At 43.1% G+C, this 14,107-nt stretch overlaps 1 protein-coding gene across 7 annotated transcripts in view; it reads right to left on the reverse strand.

The window, feature by feature from the left end:
* Nucleotides 1-14,107, reverse strand: part of LOC139422812 (membrane-associated phosphatidylinositol transfer protein 2-like) — a 58,407-nt gene that overhangs the window by 18,020 nt on the left and 26,280 nt on the right. For 2 of the 7 annotated variants that reach the window (XM_071174186.1, XM_071174183.1), the window contains exons 5-16: nucleotides 12,910-13,143; nucleotides 11,795-12,136; nucleotides 11,212-11,307; nucleotides 9,973-10,083; nucleotides 9,704-9,768; nucleotides 8,530-8,589; nucleotides 3,533-3,623; nucleotides 3,179-3,332; nucleotides 2,894-3,083; nucleotides 1,975-2,094; nucleotides 1,561-1,781; nucleotides 1,259-1,425 (exon numbers count right to left, since the gene is read on the reverse strand). In XM_071174186.1, coding sequence (XP_071030287.1) covers nucleotides 1,259-1,425; nucleotides 1,561-1,781; nucleotides 1,975-2,094; nucleotides 2,894-3,083; nucleotides 3,179-3,332; nucleotides 3,533-3,623; nucleotides 8,530-8,589; nucleotides 9,704-9,768; nucleotides 9,973-10,083; nucleotides 11,212-11,307; nucleotides 11,795-12,136; nucleotides 12,910-13,143 — 1,851 coding nt within the window. Of the gene's footprint in view, nucleotides 1-1,258; nucleotides 1,782-1,974; nucleotides 2,095-2,893; nucleotides 3,084-3,178; nucleotides 3,333-3,532; nucleotides 3,624-8,529; nucleotides 8,590-9,703; nucleotides 9,769-9,972; nucleotides 10,084-11,211; nucleotides 11,308-11,794; nucleotides 12,137-12,909; nucleotides 13,144-14,107 lie in introns of all 7 variants that reach the window. The other 5 variants (XM_071174188.1, XM_071174184.1, XM_071174185.1 and 2 more) reach the window with 3 other exon arrangements.

Genomic DNA, 14,107 nt, shown 5'->3' on the forward strand with positions numbered 1-14,107 from the left:
GCCCTTTGAATTGAATTGAATTGAGAGAAAAAGAGAGAGAGAAAGATGGGGAGAGAGAAAGATGGGGAGAGAGAGAGATGGGGAGAGAGAGAAAGATGGGGAGAGAGAGAGAGATGAGGAAAAGAGCAGGGAAAAAGAACAACAGCCATCCAAGTTATTTCCAAAGCTCACATATTGAAAATCATTTGACCAAACAATTGCGGAACTATGGACAACTTCAATCAAAGCTTCTTGTCTCAAGGGTCCAGAAGTGACAAAGGCAACTGCTGATGAGTCATGTCTCTGGAACTCTCTAGAACTCCATGGAACCCCTGAAGAATCTGTGTCACAACCCCGTCTGTTTCCTCTGCTGCCTCTCAGCTCCTTCCTAAACCTTCTATTTATCTTAGTTCTTAGTTTACTTTGGACCATGTTGTGTCTTAAATGTCACAGCTAATGGATGTCTGGCATCAGAGATGTAAAACTTGACCTCTAATCTCTGAACTATGATGTGACCTCACTTAGCCATGTCCCGGCAGAGCCCGACCCCACAGCTGCAGGAAACGTCACTCTCACCACACAGATGCTGAGTGGCTTAGTTTACAGATTCTCACTTATATGTTTAAAAAGTCAGAATGTTTGAATTGGCTGAATGTTTGATATGTTTGAATTACCTGAATGTTTGAATTACCTGAATGTTTGATATGTTTGAATTACCTGAATGTTTGATATGTTTGAATTACCTGAATGTTTGAATTACCTGAATGTTTGATATGTTTGAATGACCTGAATGTTTGATATGTTTAAATTGGATGAATGTTTGATAAGTTTAAATTGGATGAATGTTTGATATGTTTAAATTACCTGAATGTTTGATTTGTTTGAATTGGCTGAATGTTTGATATGTTTAAATTGGATGAATGTTTGATATGTTTGAATTACCTGAATGTTTGATATGTTTGAATTGGCTGAATGTTTGATATGTTTGAATTACCTGAATGTTTGATTTGTTTGAATTGGCTGAATGTTTGATATGTTTGAATTGGCTGAATGTTTGAATTGTTTGAATTGGCTGAATGTTTGAATTGGCTGAACGCAAAATCAAAGACTGCACACATGAATGCAATCATGAAAAGTGCCAACTTAGCAAATAGTCTATTTCTGCTTAAGCCAACTCCTTAAAAATTCAACTCCATGCATGGCAAAGACTGTTGGCTGCAGCAGTCATATATTCACACCCAGGCTAGTGAGATCAACCACTGATGAAGGTGTCCCTCACCATCAATGGACGGCACCACAGTCTTCCTCAGTGCCAGCACCAGCCCCAGAGGTGAACCAAAGAGGAAGAAGTCTGCCACCTCGAAGTCCAGCCTCCCTCCCTCTAGCATGGTACTCCCGCTGGAGCGCCTCGAACCTGAGTCTGTTCTCAATACACTGCTATGGAGACTGGAGAGACAGGGGGAGAGAGAGAGAGAGGGAACGGCAAAAGAGTGGGGAAAAAAATAAACAGTAGAAAAGTTAACATTTGATAACAAAGGTCGGTCAATGTAGCTATACCTTGAATGTGTGTGTGTGTCTGACCTGGACAGGAATGCCTGGTGGTGTTTGATGGTGTCTAGTTCGTAGGTGGAGGAGTCGCTGCGTTTGCGAGGCAACATTTTCTTGGGGTCGTCAGGCCCTGAGCTGCGAGGGATGTCAATGTTACTGCGACTAAGATGGCGACTGCCCTCCAGAGTCGGAGAAGACGGAGAAGACAGAGAGACACTGTTTATTATGATGCCAGGGGAGAGGCGGTCTGTGTCCTGGAGAGACGGAGGTGGAGGGGGAGAGAAAGAGAGGGAGAGGGGGAGAGAGAGGGCACACATAGTTAGTAGCTGTCTGATCTATGCAACAGATAGGACCGGTTTCCCAGACAGAGATTAAGAGAGTTACATTGAAAGTGCTTTTTAGTCCTCGAGTAGCCCTGTGGGATGGAATTAAAGGAGACAGAGGTACCTGTACGCTGACGGTGCTGCCTCGTCTACTGCTGTTCTGGCTTTCTGAAACGATGACATTACTGCTGCACAGCGCATCAAACCCTAGGATACCACCTACACAGTCCCCGATCACACACACCTACAGGAGGAGAGAATACACAGATTTAAATTGAGTACATACAGTACATACAGTGAGCTCCAAAAGTATTGGGACAGTGACACATGTGTTGTTGTTTTGGCTCTGTACTCCAGCACTTTCGATTTGAAATGATACAGTAGCGTTGAGGTTATCATGAATATTGATGAATGAGAAAGTTACAGACGCACAAACATCATGCCCCCAAGACAAGCTAACCTCTCACCATTACTATAAAGTAAAAGGGGAGGTTAGCATTTTTGGGGGGGGTATGATATTTATTCCTCTGTAACTTTCTCACTCATCGTTATTGATGATTCATTCAGGACAATTCATAATCATGGTAGCATCCAAATTCATGTAGAAGTGTTTAGAAACATATTATATTCTTATTTACAATAAAAGTGACTCCAAAATGACACAATACATTATTTACTATTCATTTATATTGGGCATAAAATAATCTGAAACACAACCAAAACAAACAGCAAATGCATCCAACAAATACTAAACATTTGACTACTTTAATACACATATAAGTGAATTAGTCCCAATAATTTGGGGGGGAGGACTATGTACAAAAAGTCATTTTTAAACGGATCACTCAATAAGGATGAAAGTACCCTCAAATGAAAGCTGACAGTTTGAACATTAACTGCACAGTCATTGTATAATTTCAATGCTGGAGTACAAATCCCAAACAAATATTTACCACTGTCCCAATACTTTTGGAGCTCACTGTATTGTATAATCAGCTAAAATCACTAACCCCTAAACTTTGACCCCTGACTCCTGCACTGACCTGTCCGGAGAAGGATGCCCCTTCCAAGGACCTGATAAAGTCTCCATACACCTGATTGGCTCTTTGGATGACGGTTGCCACGGCGTCTTGGTACTGCGGAGCGGAAGTGGCCAATAGAGGCAGTGCAGCCAGAGGGATGTGGTCCTGACTGTTGGAAAGGCAGCCCTCATCAAAACTATAGGGACTGAGACTGGACCAGAGAGAGAGGAGCGAGGGTTAGAGTGTGTGTTTGAGTGTGTGTGTGTGTGTGCGTGCGTGTGCTCACTTGGAAACCTGTGTACTCACTTGGAAACCTGTGAAAAGGCATCGGCACACACCGCCGGGCAGGGAACCATGCGGATGGCAATGCGTCCTAGGGCTGCTGGGTAATGCACTCTCATCACAGCCTCAAATGCTCCACTCAGAGTGTTGACGTCAGCCTGCTTACTACTTGGCTCACCTGGGAGTAATTATGAGTAAATACAAAATTGCTACATTATCTTTACAAGAATAAACAAAGTAAGAACACTGCTTAAGTGTTTAAGGTAACTGTTTAAGTGTTTAAGGTAACTGTTTAAGTGTTTAAGGTAACTGTTTAAGTGTTTACTGTAACTGTTTAACTGTTGTCCACTTTATAAAAATAGTTATTATATTGTATACCTGCTCCAGTGTCTAATATGTTACCCCCGTGAAGAACCAGAACCAGAACGTGGATCTTGGAGGGCGTCAGACACTGCTGAGACGACCCATCCTACAGGATAAAGAGGAGGAGAGATGGTGGACACGGATTATTATTATTATTTTGTAGCTCAGTTGGTAGAGCATGGTGCTTGTAACGCCATGGTAGTGGGTTCTACTGTATGCACACTTTGCTAAATGGCATATAGAGTATATATGTGAAGGAGCACAATGGAGCACAATGAAGTAAACAATGGCATGGATTTTTAAAAGAAAAACTAAAACAACATATTTTCACAGCCTACAGCAATGTTCCCTCTAATTGTTTTCAGCATTGAGCAAATTTTAGGTCTGATGGGCGCAAACTTCAACATTGTGGAAATTCTGTGCAACGTCTAGCGTGCTTTTACTGTGAACACTGAGGCTGTACCCACTTTAAGTTACTGTGAACACAGCAGTACCCACTTTAAGTTACTGTGAACACTGAGGCTGTACCCACTTTAAGTTACTGTGAACACTGAGGCTGTACCCACTTTAAGTTACTGTGAACACTGAGGCTGTACCCACTTGAAGTTACTGTGAACACTGAGGCTGTACACACTTGAAGTTACTGTGAACACTGAGGCTGTACACACTTGAAGTTACTGTGTACACTGAGGCTGTACACACTTGAAGTTACTGTGAACACTGAGGCTGTACACACTTGAAGTTACTGTGTACACTGAGTCTGTACACACTTGAAGTTACTGTGAACACTGAGGCTGTACACACTTGAAGTTACTGTGAACACTGAGGCTGTATCCACTTGAAGTTACTGTGAACATGGAGCCTGTACCCACTTTAAAGTACAGTTTTAACAGTGACCAAATATGCTACCGTGTCTATTTGATCATAATGTAAGCCTACCAGAGTGGCCTACCATCAAAAATAATGGAGAAAATGCATCCCACAACATTTTAACGGACGGATGTGATGCAGTCTGGATTCGAATCAGGTACTGCAGTGACACCTCTTGCACTGTAATGCAGTGTCTTAGACCCCTGCGCTAATCAGGAGCCCATTCCATGAGACTTTTGAAAAAAACATGCAGGGCTTGACATTAACCTGTTTATCCACTTGTCCTTCAGACAAGGAGGTGACTGAAAATGTTGTTGTGTTGTTCGATGCAAGAAACCACTTTACAAAATAAAATGTGTCATTATTCCCATACCATTATTACAGAGAATGAGACAAATTATGCTACCCTCTGTCTATTGGCTACTTATTTTATTCAAGCCTATCTCAAAATACAACACTGCCTCTTTAAAACAAAAAAACGATTTACCTGACTGTCTTTCAAAGATGTCTAGAAATGTGCAGAGCATTCGGAAGCTATTCAGACACCTTGACTTTTTCCACATTTAGTTACATTACAACCTTATTCAAAAATATATATATTTTTCAATTTCCCTTGTCAATCTACACACAATACCCCATAACGACAAAGCGAAAACAGCTTTTTAGAAATGTTAGCAAATTTATTAAAAATAAAAAACAGAAATGCCTTATTTGCATAAGTATTCAGACCCTTTGCTATGAGACTCAAAATCGGGCTCCATTGATCATCCTTGAGATGTATCTACAACTTGATAGGAGTCCACCTGTGGTAAATTAAATTGATTGGACATGATTTGGAAAGGCACACACCTGTCTATATAAGGTCCCATAGTTGACAGTGCATGTCTGAGAAAAAACTACGCCATGAGGTTGAAGGAATTCTCCTTAGAGCTCAGAGACAGGATTGTGTCGAGGCACAGACCTGAGGAGGGGTACCCAAACATATCTGAGCAATTAGGGGAGAAGGGCCTTGGTCAGCGAGGTGACCAAGAACCCTATGGTCACTCTGACAGAGCTCCAGAGTTCCTCTGTAGAGATGGGAGAACCTTCCAGAAGGACAACCATCTCTGCAGTACTCCACCAATCAGGACTTTATGGTAGTGGCCAGACGAAAGCTTCTTCTCAGTAAAAGGCACATGACAGCATGGTTGGAGTTTGCCAAAAGCCACCTAAAGGACTCTCAGACGATGAGAAACAAGATTCTCTGGCCTGATGAAACCAAGAATGAACTCTTTGGCCTGAATGCCAAGCATCACGTCTGGCGGAAACCTGGCACCATCCCTATGGTGAAGCATGGTGGTGGCAGCATCATGCTGTGGGATTTTTTTTAACGGCAGGGATTGGGAGACTAGTCAGGATCGAGGGGAAAGATGAACAGAGCAAAGTACAGAGAGATCCTTGATGAAAACCTGCTCCAGAGCGCTCAGGACCTCAGACTGGGGCGAAGGTTCACCTTCCAACAAGACAATGACCTTAAGCACACAGCCAAGACAACGTAGGAGTGGCTTCGCGACAAGTCTCTGAATATCCGTGAGTGGCCCAGCCAGAGCCCGGACTTAAACCCAACCGAACATCTCTGGAGAGACCTGAAAATAGCTGTGCAGTAACGCTCCCCATCAAATCTGAAAGAGCTTGAGAGGATCTGCAGAGAAAAATGGGAGAAACTCCCCAAATACAGGTGTGCCAAGCTTCTAGCAGCATCATACCCAAGAAGTATAAAAAAGCTACAATCGCTTCAACATAGTACTGAGTAAAGGGTCTGTGTACTTATGTGTATTTATGTAAATGTGATATTTCCGTTTATTATTTTCAATACATTTGCAAACATTTCTAAAAGCCTGTTTTCCTTTTGTCATTATGGGGTATTGTGTGTAGAATGATGAGAAAAAACGATTTAATCGATTTTAGAATAAAACATTAACGTAATAAGATGTGGAAAAAGTCAAGGGGTCTGAACACTTTCCAAATGCACTGTACCCGTTTTGTGCTCTTGTAGGAAGCAATCAGCTGGGGCGGCAGGTAGCCTAGTGGTTAGAGCGTTGGTCCAGTAACCGAAAGGTTGCAAGATTGAATCCCTGAGCTGACAAGGTAAAAATCTGTCATTCTGCCCCTGAACAAGGCAGTTAACCCACTGTTCCTAGGCTGTCATTGTAAATAACAATGTGTTCTTAACTGACTTGCCTAGTTAAATAAATGTTACTAAAAAAAGCACTCCCATATTGCTCACTACAAATTATATAAACTCAGCAAAAAAGAAACATCCTTTTTCAGGACCTTGTCTTTCAAAGATAATTTGTAAAAATCCAAATAACTTCACAGATCTTCATTGTAAAGGGTTTAAATACTGTTTCCAATGCTTGTTAAATGAACCATAAACAATTAATGAACATGCACCCGTGGAACGGTCGTTAAGACACTAACAGCACAAGCCATACTGCTCGTTCTGTGCGTGATTTCCTGCAAGACAGGAATGTCAGTGTTCTGCCATGGCCAGCGAAGAGCCCGGATCTCAATCCCATTGAGCACGTCTGAGACCTGTTGGATCGGAGGGTGAGGGCTAGGTCCATTCCCCCCAGAAATGTCCGGAAACTTGCAGGTGCCTTGGTGGAAGAGTGGGGTAACATCTCACAGCAAGAACTGGCAAATCTGGTGCAGTCCATGAGGAGGAGATGCACTGCAGCTGGTGGCCACACCAGATACTGACTGTTATCTTTGATTTTGACCCCCCCTTTGTTCAGGGACACATTATTGTCACGACTTCCAATGAAGTCGTTTCCTCTCCTTGTTTGGGCGGCGTTCAGAGTCGGTCTTCTAGCCATCGTCGATCCACTTTTCATTTTCCATTTGTTTTGTCTTATTTTCCTACGCACCTGGTTTCCATTTCCCTCATTAATTGTTGTGTATTTAACCCTCTGTTCCCCCCATGTCTTTGTATGGAATTGTTTGTTGTAAGTGTTTGTGCACATGTTTACTGGTGCGCGTCGGGTTTTGTACCCATATTCTGTTGTATTTTTATGCCGTTGGTTTTGATATTAAACTGCTCCGGCTATTACCTAGTTCTGCTCTCCTGCGTCTGACTTCCTTGCCACCAGTTATGCACCCCTTTACAATTATTCCATTTCTGTTAGTCACATGTCTTTGGAACTTGTTCCGTTTATGTCTCAGTTGTTGAATCTTGTTATGTTCATACAAATTCTTACACATGTTAAGTTTGCTGAAAATAAACGCAGTTGACAGTGAGAGGACGTTTCTTTTTTTGTTGAATTTATAACTGGGCTAATAAATCACTAACTAGCAAAGGATATGAACATCATTTTCACACGTGGCTACATGCAGCTCTTACTTTAAACTCAAAACAAGCGCATCTACTCACGACCACAGCTGTAAACACAGTCTAGTTCAAAGTAAATGGCACAGATCCATTTATGGCAATGGTCTATTTGCATATAGGCCTTCTGCAGCTCTGATTGGTTATGCCACACCGGTCTATGTAGAGTATGGGCTGAGTCATGCTCAATAGAATCCTACTCCAATGCGTTCTGCCTACAACAAAATCTCTATCATGTTTCGGTCTGTTTTACTGAAAGTGGCTAATATTGTGTTGATTCGATCACAATTGCCACAGTAAAGGGAAAGGTTGATAGTTTTAAATAACTGGGAAAACTCTACAAAGTTGAGTGAAGTTCAATCTTGTGCTTGTCTCTGTTGGCTGATATTTCTTCTGCACCCTGCACACCAGTCTCTGGGCTACTGAGCACCCGCACACGGGCGCAGGTTAGAGGGAACATTGGCCTACAGTATGATCTGAGTGACCTAACACAACACCCTACACGAACAAAAATATCCAGTTGTTTTTCCGGTAACTTACTGGCAGCCATTTACCTGCAATTTACTGTATAAAAAAGTACAGTATGTTACTGTAATTTCCAAAGAAACTTTGGTTTAACAGTTGACAATAACTTACAAGTAACTGGATTCCAGTAAGTTACCATAAACACAACAGGATTTGTTTTACCTTGTACTACTGGGAACCTACTCACACCACAGGGCATTGGAGTTCTAAAGGCTACCTCTGAGCCTCAGAGGTTAAAGGTCAGACTTACAGCTGGTCGTCTGTGGGACCTGACAGTGGAACGACGTCTCCGTTTACTAGAGATGTGACGCTGGACACAGAGTGGATAACACACTGAGATGATGTGTGTGCCTGTTTGTGTATGTGTGTCTGTGTGTGTGCGTGTGTGCCTGTGTGTATTTGTGTGTGTCTGTGTGTATTTGTGTGTGCCTGTGTGTATTTGTTTGTGTCTGTGTGTATTTGTTTGTGTCTGTGTGTATTTGTGTGTGCCTGTGTGTCTGTGTGTATTTGTGTGTGTCTGTGTGTACTTGTGTGTGTCTGTGTGTGTGCCTGTGTGGTGTCTACGTGTCTGTATCAGAGAGACGTGCCGCTGAACACAAAGTGCAACAACAAACATTCATATAATATGTGTGTGTGTGTGTGATCCCCAGAGACACTGTGACATTCTCTCTCCCCCTGGGATCAGCTTCAGACAACTTTACCAAGTCAACTGTTCCAGTACCAAAGGCGTAAACATTGCTGTTAATGAATTGTTATGAAATGTTGTTACAAACTTGTGATTCTATAGTAAGTAATCCTCTGTGAGAATCTCATGTCGTTGTTTACCAGGTCTGTGAGAACCTCACAATGATGCTTAGTCTTGTCTGTGATGGATTCTGGGTACTAACTCTTAAACGAGTGCAGGGAAAGTGATCACGTAGCAGGCATTGATAAAGGGAGAGAGCCATGGATTAGTGATGAAGGGGGTCGAGGTCAGGTCAGGTCACGTTAAGGGAGAAGAACAAGTGTATTGCCCGTATCAAGTATTTTCCTGCCTAGCAATTAGCGAGGAGGAGACACCACCGAAAGTGGGGTACATATACCACCACTATTGTAACCATGTCTTTTTCGATTCAGCTGTTCGATCCTTTGGGAAGAATAAACTTGGTTTAAACTTTCACAGTGTCCGTTGAGTTCTTACTCTAATAATTAGAATCTAACATCTGTGAGAACCTCATGTCGTTGTTTACCAGGTCTGTGAGAACCTCATGTCGTTGTTTACCAGGTCTGTGAGAACCTCATGTCGTTGTTTACCAGGTCTGTGAGAACCTCATGTCGTTGTTTACCAGGTCTGTGAGAACCTCATGTCGTTGTTTACCAGGTCTGTGAGAACCTCATGAATACTCTCATACAGTCTTCATACTGTAGCTACAGTGGAAGCATACCTCAATCAGTCGTTCCTCACTACTGGTTACTGTATAGTCTTCACCCGACTCCTGATACAGGCTCTCTGTAAATACACATACACACACAGACAGACAGACAGACACACACACAGACAGACACGAAGACAAACACATGTGAACACACACACACACACACACACCATTAACACACACAAATTAACTTCCTGAAGGACGAGATTGGATATGAAGATCTGAAATATAAATGAGGAACGGAACATGTGTGTGCGTGTGTGTGTGTGTGCTCCTACCCTGGCCTTCGTCTGTCTCTGTAGTCTCTATCTTGTCCATCAGGTCGTTGGAACTCCACTTGTTCATCTCCTTGGCATGTAATAACATCTCCTCATCTCCAGAGAAGTCCTCTGAAGAGACAGACACAGCATAACATCAGCATAACATTAGTATAACATCACTATAAAATTAATATTACGTCAGCATACCATCAGTATAACATCAGCACAACATCAGTAGAACATCAGTATATCATCTATATCATCAGTATAACATTGGCACAAAATCAGCATAACATCAGCATAACATCAGCACAACATCAGTATAACATCAGTATAACATCAATATAACATCAATATAACATCAGCACAACATCAGTATAACATCAGTATAACATCAGTATAACATCAGCACAACATCAGCACAACATCAGCACAACATCAGCATAACATCAGTATAACATTAGCATAACATTCGTATAACATCAGCACAACATCAGTATAACATCAGCATAACATCAGTATATCATCAGTATAACATCAGCACAACATCAGTATAACATCAGCATAACATCAATATAACATCAGTATATCATCAGTATAACATCAGCACAACATCAGTGTAACATCAGTATATCATCTATATCATCAGTATAACATCGGCATAACATCAGCACAACATCAGCACAACATCAGCATAACATCAGCATAACATCAGCACAACATCAGCACAACATCAGCATAACATCAGCATAACATCAGCATAACATCAGCATAACATCAGCATAACATCAGTATAACATCAGCACAACATCAGTATAACATCAGTATAACATCAGTATATCAGCACAACATCAGCACAACATCAGCATAACATCAGCACAACATCAGCACAACAGCAGCACAACAGCAGCATAACATCAGCATAACATCAGCATAACATCAGCATAACATCAGCATAACATCAGTATAACATCAGTATAACATCAGTATAACATCAGCATAAAATCAGCATAACATCAGTTCAACATCAGTTCAACATTAGCATATCAGCATAGCATCAGTATAACATCAGTAACTGTTGTAGTTGTAATAACAGTAATATAACAACATTTAATGACATGGAATAACATTTAATAATGGAATAACATATCGTTGTCAGACAAATCTTCTGATGAGATAGATATAACATCAGTATGAGCTGATATTAGTTACTGTAGTCACTGTAATAACTGTTTGTAATAACATGTAATAGCATACCGGGAGCATCGAAGAACTCGTCGTCAGTGCTGTCCTCTGAGTCATGAGCGATACTCTGCATCCGCCACTCTGAGATGTTCTGGTTTACAGGACTTCCTGTGTGTGTGGGGAGGGGGGGGGGGGGGGGCGAGAGAGGACTAATCTTTGTATCTGTGCCATTATAGCGTCTGTGACAGCATGGGCAGCGCCATTGAGGAAATCTCTATTTTGAAGTAGTCAATTATCTTGTTCATGATTAGCTGATCCCTCTTGATGACCCGGTTGGACATGACTCCAACAGGGTCACCAGGAGGGATCATCCAATGAAGTTGGAAGTCCCACCCAGTTGATTACATTAAAATGGTGGAAGCCCTCAATGTCGCTGCCCATGCTAATACAGCCTTTTGGCCACTAGAGGCCTCTATCATTCTCTATGGTGAGGGCACTATTCTCTCATGTTTGTTGGGTCAAGTGAAACTCCTGCTAGGGAAACGTCTTGTAGACTAGCAGTGATGTTTATAAGCTCCACCTTGTCCACTTAAAAAGTGTCTAGCGTCTAGGGGTTGATTTGAGATTTGTAAAGTTAAAGGCTTTTCCCACTCACCTCCTCTCTTCGAGGATCTATTAGACGACCTGGACGAAGTTGACCACTGCTTGGTGAGCTCTCCACGCGTATGTAACGTATCTCCCAGCCCTGCCCCTCCTCCCTCCACCTCTCCCCCGTCCCGCAGGGCCCCCTCCAAGTCCCGGTCAGGTGTAACGGGGGTCCTGTTGGACTCTGCTGCCCCCTCCTCGGTGTCACTGAGGCTGTACTGGGCCATCTTCGTGGCCAGGGCTAGCTGGGTCTCCAGCTCCAGCTGTCTGATGTCCTCTATGGTCAGACCGTACCATTCATCCTGCCAGCACCACGCCTGCCGGTGGGCACGCACCATCACCTTACGCAGGCCTGCAGAGAGGAGAGGACAGGTTAGTATCATAACGAACTAATTAACTAACTAACTAACTAATCATCCATCCATCACCTTACACAGGCCTGCAGGGAGGAGAGGACAAGTTAGTATCATAACTAACTAACTAACTAATTAATTAACTAATCATCCATCACCTTACGCAGGCCTGCAGAGAGGAGAGGACAGGTTAGTATCATAACGAACTAATTAACTAACTAGCTAACTAACTAACTAATCATCCATCACCTTACACAGGCCTGCAGGGAGGAGAGGACAAGTTAGTATCATAACTAACTAACTAATTAATTAACTAATCATCCATCACCTTACACAGGCCTGGGGGGAGGAGGGGAAAGGGAAGGGCAGGACATTAATAACATTATCACAGACATTTCTCTCAATTCCAAACAATTTAATGATTCACCTCTCTCTTTCTCTCAGTACCCATCAATCATGCATACGTTCATTAGAAATACACTAATGAACCTGTCAATCCTAATGTACTGATCAAGCACCATGCAGGAACAACACACACACACACACACACACACACACACACACAACATGTACTACTACTAAGTCAACAGTGATCAGTCAGGCTTGAAATCTCACACCAGCAGCAGAGCGTAAGGAGATGGAAAGTTAGCCAGGTGTCTCCAGCAATTATCAACTAACTCTAAATGTGCTACTGTACAGGAAAACACACACACACGCACACGCACACGCACACACACACACACACACACACACACACACACACACTACCTACCAACATCGTGTATGAAGCGTTCTATCTTGGACTGCATGCCCCAGTATCTGAACTCCACCTTGCAGAGCTTGTAGGCACACATGACCGGGTTCTGGGTGGGGTTCTGGTTGATCATTTCGATCCAGTCGTCAGTCAGTGGTCCTCGCTGGGTTTTCACCGATACATACAGCTTAGGGTCCTCCTCAACCAGGTACTCATGGGGCGCAATGTAATCCTTCACAATATCAATGGGGTCTGGGGGATGAACACACAATCACACTGTCAGTACAGGGCACAGACCACAATGAGCCATGTAGTGAATTCTCGATGGTTACTTTTTGGAGTGAATGGGTTTGGAGGGAACCAGAATAGAACTAAAAAAGCATAGACCTTTAAAACCATGGCTAAGAGCCACTAGAGGTCCCTGCTGTAGACAGCTGGCTAGAAGCCACTAGAGGTCCCTGCTGTAGACAGCTGACTAGAAGCCACTAGAGGTTCCTGCTGTATACAGCTGACTAGAAGCCACTAGAGGTTCCTGCTGTATACAGCTGACTAGAAGCCACTAGAGGTTCCTGCTGTAGACAGCTGGCTAGAAGCCACTAGAGGTTCCTGCTGTAGACAGCTGGCTAGAAGCCACTAAAGGTTCCTGCTGTAGACAGCTGACTAGAAGCCACTAGAGGTTCCTGCTGTATACAGCTGGCTAGAAGCCACTAGAGGTCCCTGCTGTAGACAGCTGACTAGAAGCCACTAGAGGTTCCTGCTGTATACAGCTGACTAGAAGCCACTAGAGGTTCCTGCTGTATACAGCTGACTAGAAGCCACTAGAGGTTCCTGCTGTAGACAGCTGGCTAGAAGCCACTAGAAGTTCCTGCTGTAGACAGCTGGCTAGAAGCCACTAGAGGTTCCTGCTGTATACAGCTGACTAGAAGCCACTAGAGGTTCCTGCTGTATACAGCTGACTAGAAGCCACTAGAGGTTCCTGCTGTATACAGCTGACTAGAAGCCACTAGAGGTTCCTGCTGTGGACAGCTGGCTAGAAGCCACTAGAGGTCCCTGCTGTATACAGCTGACTAGAAGCCACTAGAGGTCCCTGCTGTATACAGCTGACTAGAAGCCACTAGAGGTTCCTGCTGTAGACAGCTGGCTAGAAGCCACTAGAGGTCCCTGCTGTATACAGCTGACTAGAAGCCACTAGAGGTTCCTGCTGTATACAGCTGAC

This window comes from Oncorhynchus clarkii, chromosome 12, assembly GCF_045791955.1.
Source record: "Oncorhynchus clarkii lewisi isolate Uvic-CL-2024 chromosome 12, UVic_Ocla_1.0, whole genome shotgun sequence".
NCBI lineage: Eukaryota > Metazoa > Chordata > Actinopteri > Salmoniformes > Salmonidae > Oncorhynchus > Oncorhynchus clarkii.